Below are 22197 nucleotides of genomic sequence, written 5' to 3'. Positions count from 1 at the left end.
TAAGCATTTTGATGTAGGAATTTATAAAAGCAAACAGTATTCTTTCTAAACTACATGAGATCTAAAAAAATAATTGTCTAGTTTGCAATGGCAGGCATTTTCCTTTTGATTGCCTTCACAAAGCTATGCAGCAAAAACCCTATTATGCCTAATTAGGTGCTCAATCTGTACAGTTCCAATTATTTATACTTGAAGACTGGAATGGGATTTTAAATTGCTTTTCTGTAATGTTACAAAATAAAGGAGCACTGCCTATAATATTTTTAATTCTGCGGTTCCTTATCTGCCTGATGGACCTAATTTTACAGAGTAAAATTTTTAAAAGTGTAATTTTTTATTTAAAAAATTGTGAATATCGTTTCATACTGACATTTGGATACAAAATGTCAAAGAAAAAATTATCTGTGGTGCTAGATTTACTGTAGTCTCTCCATTTTGATATTTGTAGAGATGTGAAATTTTAACTGGCAAGGATATACTTCTTTCCAACAACTTTAAAGAAGGACATCACCTTTCAAGAAGATAACAGACATAGACTATATCATGACCTTGAAGGTGAGAAGAAAAATCAGTGGTTTGTATCCAAGTGTTTCATATCCAAGTATGAAACTTGATCAAATAACATCCAGACTTTATTCTACACTTTTAAGCTCTGCAATTATTTAGTGTCCAGGTAGAAACACATTTTTAACAATCTCCTTTCTTGCCCATACCCACAGAAGCATATTTATACAAATTTATATTAATTGTAACTAATATTGCTAATATTTCCTTACTCTGTTATTTCTCTCTTTAAGTCTTAAACCACAGTTTAAGACATTCTTCCATAGTTGTGGTATCAAAGAAAGTAAGGTCCAATTTAATTTAAATTATGCATCATTAATTAAATGACTAATTAAATCTTATATTTTGTTCTCAAAACCATAATATCAACTGAGTGGGAAATACAAATACTGTTCTTTGGATGCTGCATATAGGACTGCCATAGGCCAATCTTGGAATTTAGTGTTTCAATAATTGGACAATTGGACCTGACCTACCTTCCTTAGAGAATATTCAGTGACTCAATGTTAAAATAACTATTCCTGTGTAAATTCACAGATATAAAGGTTGATGTAAAGAATTATAGCAATATCACTGTCCTCTTGGGCCAGAAGATATAACACTAACTTTCTAATATAATGCAAATTTATAGAAGCCAAACTTGCCGTCGACCCTTTATTTACATTCTGTTTTGTAGATAAGACATCAGGTTCTCAATTGTGCCACACTATTATCCAGAGAACATGACTCAGAAATTATTATAAATGTTGCTGTTATGATTTGTAACTCTTTATTGAACTGGGTCACAATCTACTACTTAGTAAAGGTGCAAAGTACAAAGAAAAGGTACTTAATAACTCAGAAAAAAAAAAATCCCTCTAATGTTCCCCATGATTAGGAGAAAAATCCAAAGCAGAAATCTAATATACATGCAAATCAGTATTCCAGAGAAAATACTTTAAAACGTTAAGCCCTTATTTTAATCCACAGTGAAAGCAGTCATTTTTCCTGAGATTTCACATGGAAAATTACAGTAATTTAACTACACAGAGGCACATAGTACTGGTCAATATTGCCTAAAAGAAAGATTCTCAATCTAATTTCTTAACAGCTGCTTCTGGGGTATCTTCTATATCAGAAGATTGCTGTGCTCTGGTAAGCCAGTCTGTTGTGGAACTCTTCCACTCAATGCTTAGTTTGAGATAGGTCTTGGCATTTTTGTTTGTTGGGTTTTTTGGGTTTTAGAGTTTTCTGTGCATAGGAATCACCACATAAAGATGGAGAACACACATCTTAACTATAGCATTGGTTTTATGTGGTGCTGATGTACCCAGAAAGTTTTACCACTGCAGAAAAATAAGATATTTACAATATAGATCTCGAATTGAACTTTTATGGGACATGAATCTTTTTCAGCTGACCACAACTGATCAAAATGATATTCCATACTGTATGGCATCATGCTCTGGAAATCTGGAGTATCACTGCCCAGCTCAGTAGAATTTGGTCAGTATCATACATGTATAGCATGAAGTGCTATAATATTTTCAGTTGCTCTAAGAAACTAGTATCTGGAAAAGTTTCCTTTATCCAGCTGCTGCAACAAGCATTAGGCAAAAATATTATTATATCCTTCAAAAATTCTTTTATTTATAAATAATTGCTCCACAATATTAGGAAATTAATTAGTCACAAACAACTACAGTTTTATTATCTTAATAGGGCATGACCTAGTCTGTTGGTTTCAATGCTAATTCAATTCTCTTCATTTTACTGACATTTCTTTCTTCCTGCCTTTTGTCAACGGTCTCCAGGTTCATATATGGCCTGACATCCAGAATGGAGTCTCAGATTCTCATGCATCTTTTTCTGCAGCTGTGTGCTTTTTAATCTCCACAGAGTGGTTTCGTTTACATACAGACAACATACAAAAAATCTTGATTCATTATGCTGTAAAATTAAAAAAAAAAAATAAAATCCAGACATAGAAAAAATCCCTACTTGTTTTTTGTTGTATGTTAATGGAAGATGTAAATTTGCCATTTTTGGTTCCTTAGTCGCCCAAGAATGGTGATACATAAAAAGAAGAATCTATCATGCAAGATAGCAAAGAAAGAAGAACAAAGATACCTTTTATCTTCTATATTTTTATAGTTTACTTTACAGCTGCCATGGATGGGAGTATTAAGATTATATCAAGCATTTATTTATATTCCTAGTCTATTTTAATGGTTTCTACTCCTCTGGAATGCTTTCTGACAGATCATAACTCCACAGACAAACATGTATTTATTAGGGCTTAAGCACTTTCTAAAATAACACCATTTCTTAACTGCCACAGCAAACGTTTTTTAAATGGTAGATTAAAGTTCAGCTCTCACTGACTTCAAAATTATCTTTCAAATTAGGTCTAAAGAGGGTATCATTCATCATTAGATTTTTGGTGTTGAGTAAGCAACAATCTATGCTATATTATGCTTCATGAAAGAGGTAAAACTCAGACAGCCTGTACAGTTAATAGTTTTGGTACTTTGCTGTGTATCTTTTCTACTCTGCTCATGAATTCTACAGCCTATGCTTTCCTGGTGGAACTGTTTTAAGGAATCTGTTAGTAGCATTCATTCTTAAAAGGCTTTATTTCCTAACAAATTTCATTTGGCACAAAATAAATTAGAGGTGATTGCTTTCCATATTCATCTCATGAAATACATCTTTAATAAACATAATTTTTGTTGTAATGACCTGTTCATTATAAATTTATAGTATCAAATATGTGTTACCTATGTGTTTCTCCTTCACTTGTTTCGGTGTAATCGAATACTGGCTTTGATATTGTGGATCTATCAAGGTTTCTAGTATCTGATACTTTTTCTGATATTGCACTGCAGGCTTATTTTAAAAAACTATTGAAATTTTACAAATTTATTGTCAGAAATTATTTGCTTTACCAAGGGAGAGAAATGGGATTAAAATTATCTCCTTCATGTCAATATTTATAAAGAGAAATGTTATACAGAATATTTTTTCAATTTACTGCTTTATGAAGGAATAATTTCACCAGAATTTACTAAACTGGCAGTTCCATTGATGCTACATTGTTACTGCTAGCCCTTTAAGATATTATGCTAGCTTTATTTAAATAGAAGTGTTCATAAAAATTTACCGTGTTTTTTTTGTTTAGTTTTATATCTTCAATAGTTTCTCAAAAATCAATATTTTTGAAATCTCTCAAATCATACTCACATACAGGCATAAATACCCAATAAAACCTCTTTGGCTTTTTAAAAGTGCCAGTATAACTGAAATATAAGGGTTTTTTGCATTACCAGATTCTCAGTTTCCAGTCTACTCAATAGTATGTGTTGTACCTTGAGAGCCAGTTCCCAAGCGACAAATAATTTAATTCTAAACATGCTACAATTCTTATTCCCATGGAAATCAGATTATGCCACCAAAGTTGCTCTACTTCATTGTACATATACCTACTTAGGCTGCTGAATCCTACACAAATTCTTAGCTCTCTAAAACTGTGGAGTTGTATTTATGCTCTAAGCTTTCACACAATGTAAAATTATCTGATGAACAATAATTTCTTTTGAAAATACAAACATTACTTGTCAAGCATTTAACTAATTTTGAATGTACAGGCTGATAATAAATCATTTATATGCCTAGATTTTTCTATTTTTCTTTTATTTTTATTACTTATATTTGTACATGTATTTTACTTCTGAGATTTACTATGTAGTAAGAATACTGATAATTCAGTTTATCCACAATCTTTCCCTCTATTAGTATTTGTCATTATTACTTGAAAGTTGAAATCCAAGCTGGATCTAAGAAGCACAGTGTGTATATTTCCCTTTCAGTGAAATATAGAAATTGGCTTTCATGAAAACCCATAGTGCAATCTGATATTTTGTCAGCAACATCTGAGATATTCTGGGATATTTAATCTTGTTACTCCCTAACTACATGTATTTATTCTCTTTTCACTTTTGAGTTTTGAACTTAATCTTTTAGATATTCATTCCTGCACATACCAGTTTAATGACAACCACATTATAAGCAAGTATTCACTCTAACTTCAAGCATACCACTCAGGTCCTTTAAAATGCATTTACATTACATATTTAGTTTCTTCAGAACAATAGGTTGAAGCCTAATTCACTGTATAAACTAAGAACTGAATATTCATTAGGTCTTCTATGACCATTCAATCTGGGTGGAGTGAATTCTATTTACCCTAGGCCTATGTCCTATGTAAATAAATCTAAGGACTTCCCATCAGCTATTATTTTTATAGCATTTTCACTCAGATAATTATGACTGGCAAGAGGGGAGGAGGAAAAATATGTAACTTGCCTCCACTCTAAGCTGTATAGGATTTTACAAGGTAATACCATGTCCTATCAGCCTCCTTCCCATGCTGATCATCTTGCAAATGGATGTTTGACTATGGATAGTGAGATCAGTATGTTTTCAAAGCCAAAACAGGACCTAAAATAGAAACTTAGACACACTTTACATAGTCGATCAAAAGAACAAGACAATTTAAAACACTTACCTGAAAAAAAACTGCTGTTCCTCCTGAATTATACTGGAAGTCTAATTTTCTCACTGTGGCACTTAAAATGTTTATTTTGTAAAGACAAGCCAAGTACCAATTTTTTTAGCTTTTTGGTTTGTTTGGTTTTTTTTAATCACAGTTTCACTGGATTTGATATCTAAAATTCTAGTCTATCATTAGTTCCATATTTCCTTTCTCTCTCTCCTCTTCTACATAGACTATTAAGTTCAGCATAGAAATCAAAAAAGTGTATACAGAGTTGCTTCATAAAGCTGCTGAATTTATAAACCAGAATCTGTTTTATATTTTTTCACATCTTTGCTCTTTCAGTCTCTTTCTTCCTTTCCTATATGGATTTTGATTTAGTCTTTCTGTTTGTCAGGTTTCACCTTTCCCATATTTCATTTTTGCCTTTCACCACCTTTCTGGTGTCTTATTGCTCTTTCATATTCCATTCTGTTTTATGGACTATTCAACAGAGATATTAGAATCACTATTACTTTAAATAATAGTTTTGGATCTCACAGTCTGCCCTTTCTATTTGTACTTTAGCACCATTTATTTCAAACACTGCCATTAAAAGAGCTTTCACTCATCTTCAATTGGCAGATTTGAAACTGCCTAACATATGACTTCCTACACTATGGATTTTCACTACATGGCCTGTCAACTTTTATTTCCTCATTTCCTCTTTTATACATATGGTTCTATTGAAGATTATATGAATACAGGTTAAAGTGAATTGTATTAGCTGGTTGTGGCCTCAGTTACAATGGGGTACATCTGACAATTTTTTTGCTCTTTCAACAAAAAGACATCCATGTAAAGGATGGCTGCTTCTTTCTATCCTATATACAAAACCCAATTCAAACTGGCCTAGGATTATTACTACATGGATATAACATAGTTTAGAAAACAAATAATAATAAAAAAAGATGTATTACTTCAGATTAACTTTCATTACAAAAGGCATTTACTAAAATAACTTCATGGGATATTAGAAAAAAACTAAAATTAAAAAAGCAATTAAATTCTATTAACTAAGATTCTCAGGTAATAATGTGATTGGTACATAATTCCAGATAAGGAACACCTTTCTAATGCCTCCCAAATGACTGCATTTAATTATCCCAATTTAGACTTCTTTTCTCATTTTACCTGTTGTTCACAAAAAGCCTGAATTACTTCAATACAAAATGTAATAATTATTTTATAGCTAGAATAAACACCCCTCAAATGATCAAATGTCTAGTTTGTTTATTTTTTCCTAGTAGAGAAAGCATACCAGTTTTTCTCCAGTCAACATTCCTCAACTTAAACTACAATGGTATTTTTTAAATCTGTTGATCAAAGTAATCTGTAAAATTATAGTCCAGAATTATTTTTTAACTGATTACCAAAGGTTTTTAATCAGAGATTCATCTCTTTTGTCACAGAGACAAATATTTTCTCTATTCAGCATACTCTAATGTTGTATTACTACTTTCCTGTAGTTATAGCTGAAGTCATTGCATTTTTATTACCCTGGGGAACAGCACTGATTCTGTAAAATTCCCAAACACTGGCAGACGAGACATGATGTATTTATGCATGTAATTAATATATTTTCTCATGAAATTTCTAATTTACAATCAAATTTAAACTTAGGAAACAATTTTAAATCAGTGAGCTATTCAGTGCCATGATGCCATCTGATATAGATTCCCATCGCTATTTTCTATTGTAAGACTTGTTTAACAGCACCAGTAACATATGCATATTACTAGTGCCCAGCAACATGAGTGAAGGGCAGGAAAGCATTGTCATTTTGTGAGGTATATGATGCAATAGTACAACAAAGGACTTGCTGATTGCAGCTCAGGGGAATTGACATGATAACATCGTGTGTTGCATGAGTCAACCCAAGCAGGCAGTGGGAGTAACCACAAAACCACTGTTGAAATGCAAAGAGTAAATTTATTCCCTATTTATTACCTTCCTAACCAGTGGATGCCAAAGCAACACCCAGGCAGAGACACACAAACAGGAACACAATCCCAGCAGATGGCTGGGCTGCTCTTTGCACCTATTTGTCAAGCACCCACGCATGCATAGTTTACCAGTGTGCTGGGATCTCTTCTGGGCTTTTTATGACCTCTCTCCCAAAACAGGGAGCTCAAACATGTCCATAAGCCTCTCCAAACACCTGTGCACCTATGTTGTCTCTATTCTCAAATAAGAGATAAACAGCAGTAGGCATTATATGTATATATATATGGGGTTCCCACACTGTTTTTCTCCAGGCCTTGGCATTCCAAGCTGAAAAGTCACTTGAGCAAATCTGCCATCCTCCTCGCCATTCTCCTGTTTTTATCACTTTCATCCCTATGTGTATCTGTAAGAGTCTGAGATGTTAATGGTTAATGAGTCAAACATTTGCCCGTTTGTGGAGGTGCTAGGGTGCTTTGCTAGGCCAGGGTTTGCACCCCACAAGGTGCACCCACCCAAGGGAAAAGAGGTGACTTTTTGGGTGGATGATGGTGAAGCCTCCGGCCCGCTTAAATCAGAGGGAGTAACCACCCAGCACTAGAGGCCAATAAGAAGGAGACCTCGTGGAGGCAGGATAGTTCTTTATATCATGTTGCAAAGCCCAGTTATTGTTACTGGTCAGAATGCTACCAGAGCTTAAAAGTAATGAGTTTTCCAGCAGAAGTTACAAAACAAAAAATATGTGGTATATTTAAAAAATATTTTTTTCTTACCTAAGCCATGTCTGTGTGTTGACATGGGTGGTAACACAGTCCAAGCCTTGGTCTTTGGATTGTAACATTCAACAGTGTTTAATGTCTTTAAACCATCCCGGCCTCCAATGACAAACAGCTTGTCATCAATGACAGCAACACCAAACTGAAGCCTCCTGCCATTCATTACTCCAGCCTGAATCCATATGTTTGTTCTGAGATCGTACTTTTCAATAGTTGTAGCTCCTGATGAGACATAAAAGCAGAACTATAAATATCAAAATTATAGATTCATTTAAATTAATGCTCAAGAGAATAACCTAATAATTCATCTGGAATGTAACCAGCACTTTATTTTAACATACACATAACAGTGCTTCACTTTCAAAGTTTAAACATCCCACAGAAAAAAATATCAACATAATTATGAAGCTTTACTCTTTGGAACAAACCCTTTGGATTATAATAAAATGTTATAGTTCCATGGAAAATAATTTTGTTAGGATTCATTCGTTATGTGGCATCAACAAGCAATGAACCAAGTTCAAACAAACATGAAAGCAATAGTTTTGTTAATTGGACTAAAAATGGCATAATTTAAATTCAATTTGTATATAAGTGTAGCAGAGGAGCAATAATGTACACTATAACTGGATGTATTAAATTCCCTTCCACTTTTATTAAGCCACAAGATATATGAATCAAATTTTGCATTCAATTTAGAGAGACATCTTTTTGATCCTAGTTTACAATAAACAGCTGTAAATTCATTAATACTTAGGTTTGAAAGAACAAAATATACAGTTTATTTGATACTGTTCCTTGAAGTTCCTGCAGGGCATATTATAATGATGCATATTCATAAAGTTGTAATGTTTTATATGTTGGATCTATTTGTCTTAAAAGCCAGAACTGTAGCTCATGAATTATGTAAAGTTGTTTACTTCAATTCTAAAATGTACAGTTTAAAAGTTTTCTCATTCTGATTTCAGAAAATTGTACTTGCATAACAGTCTGAATCATGCTCAGCTGCATATTTTCTAATATTGGCTAAGTCTGAGTTGCTACTATATTTTATTATATACTGAGAACATAATCCAGGAGTTCCTGGACTGCTTAAAATCTGTTTATCCAATTAGGTGCCTTGTTAATTTCTAATGATGATGATGATGATGATGAGGATGATGATGAGGATGATAGAATAATATAATACTTACAATAAAAAATGAGAATGAGAATAATGACAACAATCACCAACACAAAGTGAAATAGGTGTCAGTCCTATAATGTCATTGTTATCAGGAACATGAATATAATACATTCTAGACTGCAATTCAGACAAGAAAAGAAGGCCTCTTAAATAACAGTAATTATTTTGATTGCAATGACTCTGCAATAGCAACATTTAAAATAGAAAAATCTTTAAATAAAAAGGTGGTGGAATGATTGAAAGGTATCATCAGCAGAGACTTTAGGATACTAATTGCAGATCATTGAGAATTTATTTTTCTAATATTTAGACTGTTCCTCATTCCCATGATTATGGTCAAATATTCACTCAGCTTAGACACTAAAAGAGAATAAGCTTCTACCTTTCCTAGGTAGAAAACTGGGTATTTCTGACAAAGGAATATGTTTCTGTTCATTAGCTCAAATGTTTTGGTCTTGAAAGTAAAAAGATTTTCTGCACCTAGGAGAGGAGGAAAAAATCTTGATACCAATGGGATTTTACGAGACAAATTAGTTTAGCTATTGGAGAGTCAGGTGCCTGGTGTATAAAACATCAATACCATATTGCAATATTGATTTTTTGTCTATCATATATTTTATGGCTTGATTATATTTGCATATAATACTCTTAGAAGGAAAGTACTATTACAATGCCAAATGTTGATATCACAAATTTGCTCTGAAACAGAAGAAAAGCAGAAGCTCTAAAGTATCCAGAGATGCATCAAATGCAGCACAAACAACAATGCTATTGCTTTATCTCGATGGCAACACCTTTGAGCTACTTTTGCTAAAATCTTCTGTCACTCAGTGGACTACAAAACATCTGTTTTCCCATTTTTTTAGGAGTCTTAATTCAATACAACAAAAATGTCATTTTTGCATTCTCTCACAGACTTTTCTGCTAATTCGATACTGACCTTAAAGATTTGACTTATGGTAAGGCTACTGGAGCTAAGAAATTCATAAACATTAAGGTTTTGGGGATGTTTCTTGGAAATCTGCTTTAGCATTTAAGCAACTGATTATATTTCATGACTTTGTGTAGTAGTTCTGTCTTTGCCAGAAGTCTAAGTGAATCATTAAATTGTAGAATTGCAGAATCATTTAGGTTGGAAAAGAACTTTAAAATCATTCACCATTTAATCCAGCACTGTCAAATCCTGTACTAAACACCAAGTGCCACATCTACATAACTTTTAAATACCTCCAGGGATGGGGAATCTATCACTTCCCTGGGCAATTCCAATAAACTTGATAACACTTCCAGTGAAGCAATTTTTCTTCATATCCAATGTAAACCTCCTCTGGTGCAATTTGAGGCTATTTCCTCTCGTCCTATCACTTGTTACTTGGGATAAGAGACTGACACCCACCTTGCTACAACCTCCTTTCAGGATGTTGTAAAGAGTGATAACCTCTTCCTTGAGCCTTCTATTTTTCCAGGCTAAAGCATCTCAGCTCCGTCAGCCACTCCTCACAAGAGTCCATACCCTTCACCAGCTCCACTGCCCTTCTCTGGACACACTCTGGGAGCTCAATCCTTCTTGCAGTGAGGGGCCCAGAACTGGACTTGAGGTCTGGCCTCACCAGTGCTGAGCACAGTGAATTGATAATCAATAGTTACATTGCAGGATGGTGAGTCTCTCTTTGCTGCCAGATCTGGAAGGAACAGAGTGCCCCATATGGAACTACCAGAGAGAGAGATAGAAACTTATCCCCACTCACTTCCATGACTTCTAACGTGAAATCAATATCCAGGTTTTCAAACCAGCATGCTGTGGTGCACAGGAGGAACAGTCACTCACCCAGATTCTGGCTTCAGCGACTAGCAAAAATTGTGTCACGTGACAGCTGAGATAAGAAAGTCATCTCCTCTCTGCCATAACTAGTGGATGGCAGTCAGCAGAGCCAACTCCTAACTGAAGCAACTTCCAAACTGTGCAAACTCAATGATATGAGCTGTGTTGGTTAATACTGCCTGCCCCAGTCTGTGCAGGCTGTGAAAGGATGTCTTAACAATGTCAGAAATCTGTAGACAAGGACTTTTGTCTAATCCCCATGAACAAACCAGAGTAATTCTGATTACATGTTTCAGAAAATCAGAAAATTCAATTTCCCAAGAGCATGATGATGGAAGGAAGAAATTGGGAAGTGACTGGTATATATATTTATGGAATTTGTAGGTACAGGCTTAATGTGAAGGTATGAATAAAATAAATAAAAGAAAAATTCATTATTCATTTTGAGCTGAAGCATATCTGCTGATTATGCAGAGATAGATACATTTTCCAACAAAACAAAACAGATGGAATACCAGGGAATAAATAACACACATATAGATCCAAATAAAAATACTGACTATATTAAGAAGTACATGAAATTATATTTTAAAATTTATTCTATTATTGTTTCCTTCTCTGACATATCACTAGTGATTTTTGAGTGGTCTAACGATAAAGTGAAATAAATTACTTACTAGACTGTCTTTAAGATAGCGGGTATGCAACTGTAAAGATGAACAAACACACAGAATATTGAAGATTTTACAATAAAAGTACTACACACCCAGACAATTCCTCTATACACACACGCATGCACAAACTCCTATTTGTCAGATGGACAGAGCTCTAGAACTGACTAATTTCAGGATGTAGAACTGAAGGGAGAGTATATGAAAAAGACATTGTGAGGTGAAGCAGAATTAATTTAGTATCTAGCTACATGATAAAGAAAAGCTGTTAGTAAATTAAAAAAATATTCCATGACTGTGAGAGCACAAATAATTTCTGGTAAGAACATAACAATGTTTCTTGATGTTCTGGGTACATCTTAGCTTTTTTTTTTCCTAACTTAAATTCTACTTAGGATCCAGCTGGGCATTGGATGAAATTAGTTCTGTGTATTGTGCATATGGGCATTATAAACCCTTATTAATCAAGGTCTATGACGTAATGGGAGACCTACAGAGAAAGAAAACTTCAGAAATGAAATGTCATAGATGATCAAGGTAATTTTGCATTAATGTCCAACTGCTGTTGACAATTCCCCTGTGTATGCAGCAGGGATGAAAATTATCCTACCTCCCCATGTTTCCGATGAAGTTAAAATACTAGCTCTCACAATTTCACCTTTATCTACATATCATTACACCATTGCACTAAATACAATTTTCTATTTCTTTGTTTTTGTTGCCATTTTTAAGTACATGAATTTGTGAAATTGTTTTGGTAAAACCCTTCAGATGATTCTCTAATTATCTTCTCTTAAATTTTGTCTATTTCTAAAATTAAGCATATTTCAGTTCCTTGCTAATGACTTATAAATCAAGATTTTTGTAGAAACCTGACTGACATTCTCGCATTTTTTGCATTGTTGGTGACTAATAATACAGCAAGTCATTGAATGAAAAAGAATCTTTGGATAGCAATATTATTTGCAAGACAATATTTTAATTCAAATGCAGAAATACCTAGAAACCTGTCCTTCAAAGATATTTTTATGTATTTTTGAACAAGCTGATACTGGCTACATGAAGTAATAAAGATTGTCTGAGACTATGAATGCAACATATTTATTTTGGTTAGGTATAATGCAGGATTTTTCATACAAACAAAGTGAAAATTGCTTCAGAAGCAGATGAAAATCCCAAACCTATCCCCCTTACCCAACTATCTTTGTGTTCGGTGTACATATTTCCACATAAAATACCTTTTTTTCCCCCTTATTGGTAGAATGGTTCAGTATTTAAACCCATGAAGAAGGCTAGGAGTTCTATATTTATCATCAGAAAATTTCTATGATTTTCCCCTGTAAGACTTTCTGCTGATTTTGCTATTACTAAAGCTGTTGCTGACATGCAGTCTGATAATTTTGTTCAAGATTTAGAGATGCTGCTGTGAGTAGGCACAAAATGATGACCTTGATCTAGTGATCTGCAACATTACATTTTGAACGGAAAAGATGGTGACTCAAGTGGAACGAACGTGACCTAAGGAGGTTACTGATGCAGATACCAAATAGATTATTTTGGTAAAGAAACAGCTATACAGAAAATAGTAGCATAGGGTAGCAGTTCATTGCTCTATAATAAGAGTGCTATAAATTCCTTTAAGCACTCCAAAAATGTATAACACATACACAAAAAGAATCTTACTTTTTTTTAGTGAAAAACATGTATTAAAATGTTTGATTTTCTATATAGTGATATAAGATAAAAATCAGAGAACCTCTGGGAATTTTTAATTATTCTATATGAGCAGAATTCTCTAAAACCAATACAAGTTTTCCCACAAATCCTTCTATTTCTGAGTGTATCAGCTTTTCTGACAGCTTTTCAACAGTGAGTTTAGTAAATGTCTTTGATGCTGTGCACTTTGTTTTACAATATAGCTGTCGTGGTTTGACACGGTGTGGTAGATAGGGACAGGTGAACGGAAGACCACGGGATGTGACGGAAAGAGAGAGACCCTTCCCCCTCCCTCTGCCCCACATTATCTATTAACCCCAGGAGCATGTGACCACACCTGCTCCAGTAACTTTCCACTCTCGACTAACCCCTGAGACCCCACAACCCCCCTCTGACGTAGCAAAGACCCCCGAGACTATTTAAACCCACGAAATGAGATAATAAAGGCTTTTTCGACCGTCTGCCACATTGGTGCTTGCGTGCGTTGATTAGCCCGAGTAGCCTGGGTGAGACCAGGCTGCCGTGCTGCCTCCCTGAACCAGGTCGCCAGTTGTCTTTTACAAAGGCAACACACAGAAAAAGAATTTTTCCGGAAGGAAGAGGTCAATTTGGACATCGACCAGTTGAAGGTAGACATGCCTCTGGGAACACAGAGGGGTTAAAAGCAGAATTCCCAGGAAAACTTGCTCTCTTGGATTCCAGTCAGCGGTCAGTGCAGGACTCTCCCCTGCCCGGCCACGAGCTGGGTGGGGGAGGGGAGAAGCCATGTGGCCTTCGGAGGTAGGCCCAAGGGTGGAGGGACTGGAACCGGGCTGGCCCCCTGCAGATGGAAGGGTGGAGAAAATCTGGGATGTCTCCATTCCCCCCCAGAGTCTCTCTCTCCCAAGAGAGAAAAGAGACGGCGGTGGTTTTATCAGCAGTTCGCCGCGGGGAAGGAGAAGAGCAGGGGGGCTGCAAGGTGCCCAGCCGCCTGTGGGAGCTGGAGCCTGGGCAGCAAGCCATCCTTGGGAGTCGGGACTTTTAACCCTTCCTGAGAAATTAAAGCTTTGTGAAATTTTTCTCCTCCTTGGTTTGAAAAGAGAGGAAGAGAGACAACCTGGGACCTGGGATGTTGGAAGGAGAAATTCTAGGTGGGAGGAGATGATGGAGTAGCTTTTTGGCTGGACTTTTTCTTGGTAGCCACAGACTGAACTGATCTTCTCCTCCAAGAGAGACTGTATTTTAGGAGGATGCTGGTGAGCCAAAGAGACCATGCTTCAGCTGGGAAAAGACAGAAGTGGAGTGAACAGAGAAAAGTTAAGGAGGTTTGTGGTGGTGCCCCCTGTCTTCGCAGAGGAAGAAGAGAAGAAGATCTCTGTTGTTGGATCCTCGGCCCCAGGGAAAAATGGGGGGGACTGTTGGTCCCAAAAATGAAAAACTGAACTGTTGTGTTTTTCCCCTCTTGGCAGGGCATCCTTGAAAGGAAAAATCCTAAAAGCAGTCTGTCCATCCATGCATTGGTGGTGAGAGCACTGTGCATAGAAAGGAGAGGGTCACCACTGGCAAACTTTTTTTTCTCCGGGCGGTGCCATGTGGGGACATGGAAGCACAGGATGTGGCAGCTGTGTTTCTTGGGGGTTCTGTGGCACAGAAGAGACTCCTCTCTCCCTGCAGGTGGACTGGGTGTTGATTATCTGGAGGGTGGAAACCTGATTGGGGTCCAGATTGTGTCTCACTGTGGTTTGTTGGAGTTGGGTGGTGGGAGGAGGAATGCTTTGGAAGGTTTTAATTTTGAATTGTGTGTGTTTCTTTTTTTTTTTTTTTCTCTCTTTTATAGTAGCATAGTGGTAGTAGTTTAATAAAGTTTTTTCTTGTTATTAGGCTTGGACCTGCTTTGCTCTGTTCTCGATCGCATTTCACAGCATTCAGTTGAGAGATTGCATTTTCATGGGGGGCACTGGCATCGTGCCAGTGTCAAACCATGACAATAGCGTTATATGTTAATACATAAAACATTCATATTTTATATTTTTATGTAGTTTAAAACTTACAAAAGTTCCTTTTATTAATGATTTATGTCATGCAGTATGATAGTCTATCTTTGCTCAGCAAGAAACTCATGCCTCTTTTAAAACAGTTCTGTTCTCACTGAAAATTGTGCAAATAATGTATTAACAATAAAAACAAAAGTTCCACATGTGGACAAATGCAAATTCTAGGGGAACTACATATTCAGCACCCACTGGAGCTCCCACCAGTGGGAAGTAGGTGATGGTGACCTACATAAGCTGTGTATCTGTGTTTGTATGTCTATGTACATGTGTGTCTGCAACTAGAACCTTGAGGGATTTGGTCAAGAATTGTAAGAAATTTAAAGACATAAATTAATATTTTGCAAGTGCCTAGTACTGCAGTTTATCTACTTCATAATTTATATTTATTCTAAACACATGTTTCGTCTGACTGGGAGTTCATTATGTACCATAACAAATCAATAAGCTTCTTTGATCATGATTTGGTTGAATAATGTGAACTGGGTAGTTTGGTGCTGCAACAGTACCAGTTTCCCGCAGCTCCCAGCTTTCTTCATTATTTTTCATTACAGATGCTCATCCACACTGTTAAGCCCTTAGCTCAGTTCCTGAGAGATTTTGTTTTGCTGCAATTACTCCCCTCTAAGGTAAACCTGCTGCATAGGGTGTTATTCCTAACCTTTACAGGTGTGACCCAGATAATTCTGATTGGATTCTATATGGTGCCATCTGTAGTTTAAAAAGATAATTTTTATTTTGTTCTCCGGTTCAGAGTATTAAAAATAAGAAGATTACTTGTATGCTCTTGCACTTGACAATAGAGACTTTCAGAGCCGAATTTCCTAGACTTCGGCAAGGTTATTTGTGAGGTGGCTGAAGGTGTAAAATAGAGCTGGAGGAGTAAACTGGGTGATGCCACCATTTTTTAAGCCTTATCCACACCAGCCATTGAGAGTGGTCCCAGATCTGAACTATTTACAGAACAAGATTTAGAATTTGTGGTGATTTAATCTAAAGCAAACACCAGTAGTGACAACCATTAATGAAACTTCAATGATCAGGGTAGACAAATTGGCTAGTGTATAAAAAAATATAAGGTTTCTGATAGTACAGAAAATCTTTAAGTTATCCATTTGCCAGGCATGTGTCTTCTCTAGCTTACAAACAAGGATGGGTTTTTTGGTGTGGTTTTCTGAGTTTTTTTTGGTTGATTGGTTGGGGTTTTTTGGTTTTTCCGTTTGTTGGGTTTTTTTTGGGTTTGGTGTTTTTTTGGGTTGTTTGGTTTTTTGGTTTTTTTTTTTTTTTTTTGTATTTTAGTAAGTGATAAGATATCTGCGCTGTAAATATCAGACAATAGAGTTAGGGATAATAATCCCTAATATTCCTGTGATAATAATCCCCCTTACAAACCCATGATGCATGACCCTCTTGCACTGCCTGCATAACCTCACAGTTTGTACCAACAGGTGTGAATTCCAGGGCAACAGATTGACAAGGTAAGAAGCTTGTGGGATTATAAAATTTATCTTGTGTGTGATAACTTTGGCTCTTCTTTCACATTCTGAAGCCATGGAGGCTTCAGAATAGATCACCTCAGGATCTTCTTTTTGTTTCCAACTATAACTGAATCAGCAGTTTCAGAAGATAATTACACTGAAAAAAAGCCAGAAATTTAATGATATAAAAAATACTAGTACTGAAAAAATACCATATGGTGTTAAAATATGTTTGGTTTTTTTTTTTTTTTTTCTATTCTGAAATGCACTGCTAAATCAAAGTACTTAAACTGCTAATTAGCCCATGAGACTGAATGTTTTGGAACATATTGGAAATCATAGTAGTGAAAAGAAGGAAGTAATCATGTTCATACTTATAAGAACTGGACGAGAAGAGAACTTTAGTGTGATTTATACATTTAATTATCTCATTAGTGATTAGCCAGTGTATTTCATATTCCTCTGGTGAAGTAATTAGTCAGGCTTTACTTTTACTCTACATTAACATGCTGCAGAGTCAAGGAACAGTTGAGGCTGGAAGGGACCTCTGGAGGTCATCTCTTCTCTGGGCTGAGCAGTCCCAAATCTCTCAGCCTTTCTTCACAGGAGAGAGGCTCCAGTCCTTTCATCACCTTTCTGACATGCTCTTAAAGGACTGTCCAATATTTCCAGTGAGATCTGACCAGAGTGAGGAAGATGTAAGCAATTTGATGACTGAAAAGAGAACGGATAGAGGGGTACTTAAACCTAAAATATGGGTATTTTGCCCATTTTTTTCTCTGATAACTACCTAGGAAAAGACTGTTTCCTTACTCTTGATGAGCCTCAGTTCCCAAAGAGATGCACTGCGTTGTCTTAGTAGTCAGGTATGTAAAGTGACCTCTCATGGTACTACCTGCCAGGGAGGAAATCCACTGGAACATCTCTCACTTCTGCAGTAAGGATTGAGGCCTTTTTTGGTGCCTTAAAGAGAAACCAAAAGCAAATGAAAACAGGGGAAAATAATTCCTGCATATCTTCCCCTTTGGTAGCAGCAATGCTTTAAAATACCCATGCAAGGTCTGCGAGGTAGCTGATAGTGGATGGTAAAGGTGGCTGCTCTGTACAGCTTCCTCTGCTCCCTAGATCTGTAACCAAGGATCAAATCTGCATGTGCACTTTTGCTGTTTCCAAATATCTGAACAATTGTTAGGCAGATGTTTGGGGCAAAATGATCCCAGGCACTTTTCTGCCAAGCTGCTGTTGACCTGGGTGGCCCTCAAATACACTGGTTCCTATCAGGAACAGGAACAGGCACAGGACTTTGTGCTTCCCCATGTTGAACTTCATGAGGTTACTTCCTGTTGTTTCATTAATTATGGTTTCTCTCTCCAAAAGGTTTTGTTGCTAGCTAAATATAAGTTTTATATATATATATATTTCTTAAAACAGCTAATTTTGTTTTCTGTTTTTTATTGTGTGAATCAAATTAAAAATCAGACTGTCTTTATATCAATATATGTTTGATATATTCAATAATGAACTCTTGGGCTATATTTAAATGTATTAATTTCTGCAAAAGATAAACTAATTCTCCCAAAATCCATTGTCTGGTTTTCTGTTTTAAAAAGTAGTGGATTTTGTTTTCACAGCTGAATTGTATCTTTTCTCTTTAAGGAATCTATAAGGACAAGTAAATTTCAATGCATATTTGCAATACAGACATAAAAAATGTTACTTATTCATTCTGCATAGCCTGCCTGACACTTACTCTGGTATTCTAATTTTCTCAAGAAAACCCACCATGATGACATTACTATGCTATCTTGATTACTCCAACAAGAGTATATTCTCTGTGTTATTGTTTCTGTTTATATATTCCATTATAATTTTTCTGTTGAGTCTTCTAGAAAGCAAGAAAAAGGAAAACAGAATTGGTCATTGGTACAATGTTGACCTAAAGCTAATGGAATGTTACTTTATTTTTTAGTGCATTTTAGATTTAAGGTAAATTGTTTTCCCTTTCCAATGTCTTCCATATCTAGCTGGAGAATGTCTGGGAAAACACTGAATTATGCCAAAACACATTTTCATGTTTTAAAAAACCCCTTTATATGGGTCTGTGTTTTGAAAAATGAATTCCAGAAAGTATAGGAAAGAACAGTGAAATATATTACATGCAACTGAGCAAACACAAAATCATAGACTCATTTTGATTGGAAAATATTGCCAACCTTTAACACAGCACTGCTGAGTCAACCACAAAACCTTGTCCCTCTGTGCTGCATCTACATAACTTTCAAATACCTCCAGGGATGGAGATTCAATCACTTCCCTAGGCAGTTTGTTCCAATGCTTGACAACTCTTTCATTGGAAAAATTTTTCCTAATACCCAATCAAAGCATCCCCTGGTAAAATTTGGTCTCATTTTCTTTCTTTGTATTGCTTGTTATTAGGGAAAAGACACCGACTGTCACCTTGCACAAACTCTTTTCACGTAGTGGTACAGAGTGATAATACCTCTCCAGAGCCTCCTTTTCTCCAGCCTAAATAACCCCAGTACCCTTTGCTGTTCCTTCACATCTATCTCAGTAAAATTACTCACTTCTGACACTTGAAAATGCTGCAGTTGTTTGGCTGACATTGAACTGCTACTTAAATAAAGCAGACAAGCTTTCAAAGAAAAACTGTAGGTGTCTAAATAAAAAGTGGTATACTGACAGCTGCTTGGAATGTCAGAGGCACAATTTATTGTGCTTATTGTCCTCCTGAGGTATTTTAAGGCTATGACTACATGATTCTTAAAGTTAACACATGTCTTCATGGAAAACACAGGTGAAAAAAATTAGCACCAAAGGCAGAAGACACTCAGAGGAGTGGTAATGACATACATGTGATGTTATCAATAAAAAGAGTTAGATTGCAAAAAGGACCATCAAATTCTCACTTCTCCGTTCTTTTCTGAATATCTATTTATGCAACAGGTAACAATAGCATGTTTGTTTGTGCTCCTGCTTGACAGGTGCTGCTTCTGGAGTCAGACGAGGGCTGATATAGGCACATACAAAAGTATATGTGCATACTTACAAAGTATTCACATTTATATAAAACTTTTCAAGAAGCACATCAGACAGAAATGTTCAGTAATAAACACTCTGGACTTTTCTTTATTTTAAAGGAAAATATCTCCTTAAGTAGATGTTGCTGTTTGTGTATTCTACAAATCCAGGACTAAGCACATACATTCGGAGAATTAAACACAGTTACTGTACATTGTATATTTAGAATGAAAATGCAAGTAAGACGAAGATTTTACTCAAGAGAGTTTTGTCCATCAAATGGATGTATAATGAATGCTGTCAAATGCTTTACGTATGTGAAGACAAAATGGTTTGTAACAATTTTTACAACTTGCAAAATGCCATATAACAATCTTGATAGATTTCACTTTTTTTTTTTTTTTTTTTTTTTTTTTTAATTTCTACTAAACTGAAGAGGAAGAAGGCAGATTCAAGTCACAGACAACTCAGACACATATCTCAAGAAGATAGAAGAACTACCTAAGAGGAAATACATTTCCTATTTTGGGCCTTTTTATCAGTATTTACAATAGGTTTTTGAATATTTCTTTCAGCATCTAAAAAATATGCCTATATGAGAATGAAAACTATAAATTTAAAATAAAGTTAAAATGAAATCTGCTTCGAGAAATATCTTGCTAGAAATAAAATGAAATAAAAAAATAAATCAAAACAAAAAATCGCAGAAACACAAGGATGTCTCCAAAATAGCTACTTCATGTAGCTATGCTATATGGCATGAGTGTGAAATAATTATATATATATGTAATAAACCACATTTGCTAAATGGTATTTGTGAAGCAAAGAGGATTATTGCAATGATTTAAAATACATTAAAGAAAAGGAAAAATATGCAACATGAATATATAAGGAAGAATGACTGGAGGCCTCAACTGTATATTTCAAAAGGTTAATTTTTTTAATATTTCTGTGGCAATAGAAGAGATCTTTCTAAAAGTGTCTATACAACAATAAAATAATTTTTAATATTGCATGATACAGCTTCATAATGAACATTACCTGTTTACCACCAGAGTACTTTTGGCAGCAGGTTTTATATCTAGTCATAAGATGAATGAAAAGCACATATATAATATCAGTGCTTCAGTAAATTGACAATTCCATCACTTTTTAAAATGACCTACCACGTTTTTATGGAAGAATTCATGTTCATGCAACTTTTCATTTCTTTTTTTTTCCTCTGTATTTACTTAAAGACTGGGATTCAGTAAACAAATAACTAATCTAGGACCTTGAGAAACTAGTCTAGGGTTATTCCAGAAGTAATATATAGCAGTGGTTTTGGATCATGGTTACTGTAACACCTTTTGTTTTCTTTTTCTGCAAATTCTCATTTCCCTTTATTATTCTAACTGCTACCTAGTGAGTCAGGCTAGAAAAACTCAGGAGAAATTAATCAGTATTCTGACATCATTACAACACTGCTTGATTATGGATACCAATCTCCACTTGCTGCATATTTTCCTGCTCATAATCCATAGCACCATCTAATATAGAACATATACATCATATTCTACCACTTGGCTTCTGCTCTATATTTGGGATTCCAGGATGGCTGCAGGAAGTCAGAGCTTAATCATTCCTAAAAATTGCTGAATGTCCAGTTCTTGCAATTCTCATTTATTTCAGTTACTCATCCTCCTCTCTGTGTGGATTTCTGTATACTATTAAATTATTAAATACTGCTAATCCAAATTAGAGAAGTCATTGTGATGATATTAATGGGTAAAGTGAATGGAACATTGTCAGCACTATACACCCGCAACATATTAATGCATCCCATTCCATTAATGCAGACATGCTGAGAAAATGTGTTTCTTATATGTGCTTTTAAAATTAAATTAATAAATGAGCAAAGGTGTGTGGAAACAGAGATTTAAATTCTTTTAGTTTGTCTAGGAAATTAAAATTACAGATTCATCTAACTTTAATACTTTCCTCTCTGTCCATTTAGTACTATGGTGCATTAATTTCTCACATCAGGCAAAATTCCAGTTGCTGTTCTCTGGAGTTTAATTATGACTTCATTTTTTATGGAAAGGAAGATAATTATAGAAGAGACTTCAAAACAAACGTAGCATGCTAGGCTACTCTTTATGTGATGTGCCATACAACCTTCAAATGTTCTCATAATATTTGCACTTAGCCACTATTTTATATGCTGGTTAATAAACTGCTAATTTGTTTAGCTCATCCAATTATTTGGAACAGTTTCACATTTGGTAGCAAACACCAGGAAGTATTAAAAATATATCATTATGAATTTCAACCACCCATAGCAGTCTTTCAGTGAAGAAAGTTGTGGGGGAAAAATAAATTACTAATTCTTTAGGAGCAATAATACAACATCAGCATC

At 35.3% G+C, this 22197-nt stretch overlaps 1 protein-coding gene across 1 annotated transcript in view; it reads right to left on the bottom strand.

Moving 5' to 3' along the window:
* The window catches only part of KLHL1 (kelch like family member 1), a 193161-nt gene that overhangs the window by 30811 nt on the left and 140153 nt on the right, over positions 1 to 22197 (bottom strand). Inside the window, exon 7 of the mRNA XM_030271533.4 lies at positions 7855 to 8079. Coding sequence (XP_030127393.2) covers positions 7855 to 8079 — 225 coding nt within the window. The remainder of the gene's footprint in view (positions 1 to 7854; positions 8080 to 22197) is intronic.

The sequence above is a fragment of the Taeniopygia guttata genome, chromosome 1, assembly GCF_048771995.1.
Source record: "Taeniopygia guttata chromosome 1, bTaeGut7.mat, whole genome shotgun sequence".
NCBI lineage: Eukaryota > Metazoa > Chordata > Aves > Passeriformes > Estrildidae > Taeniopygia > Taeniopygia guttata.
The sequence above is the reverse complement of the archived record's forward strand: the minus strand, read 5'-3'. Positions and strand labels throughout refer to the sequence as shown.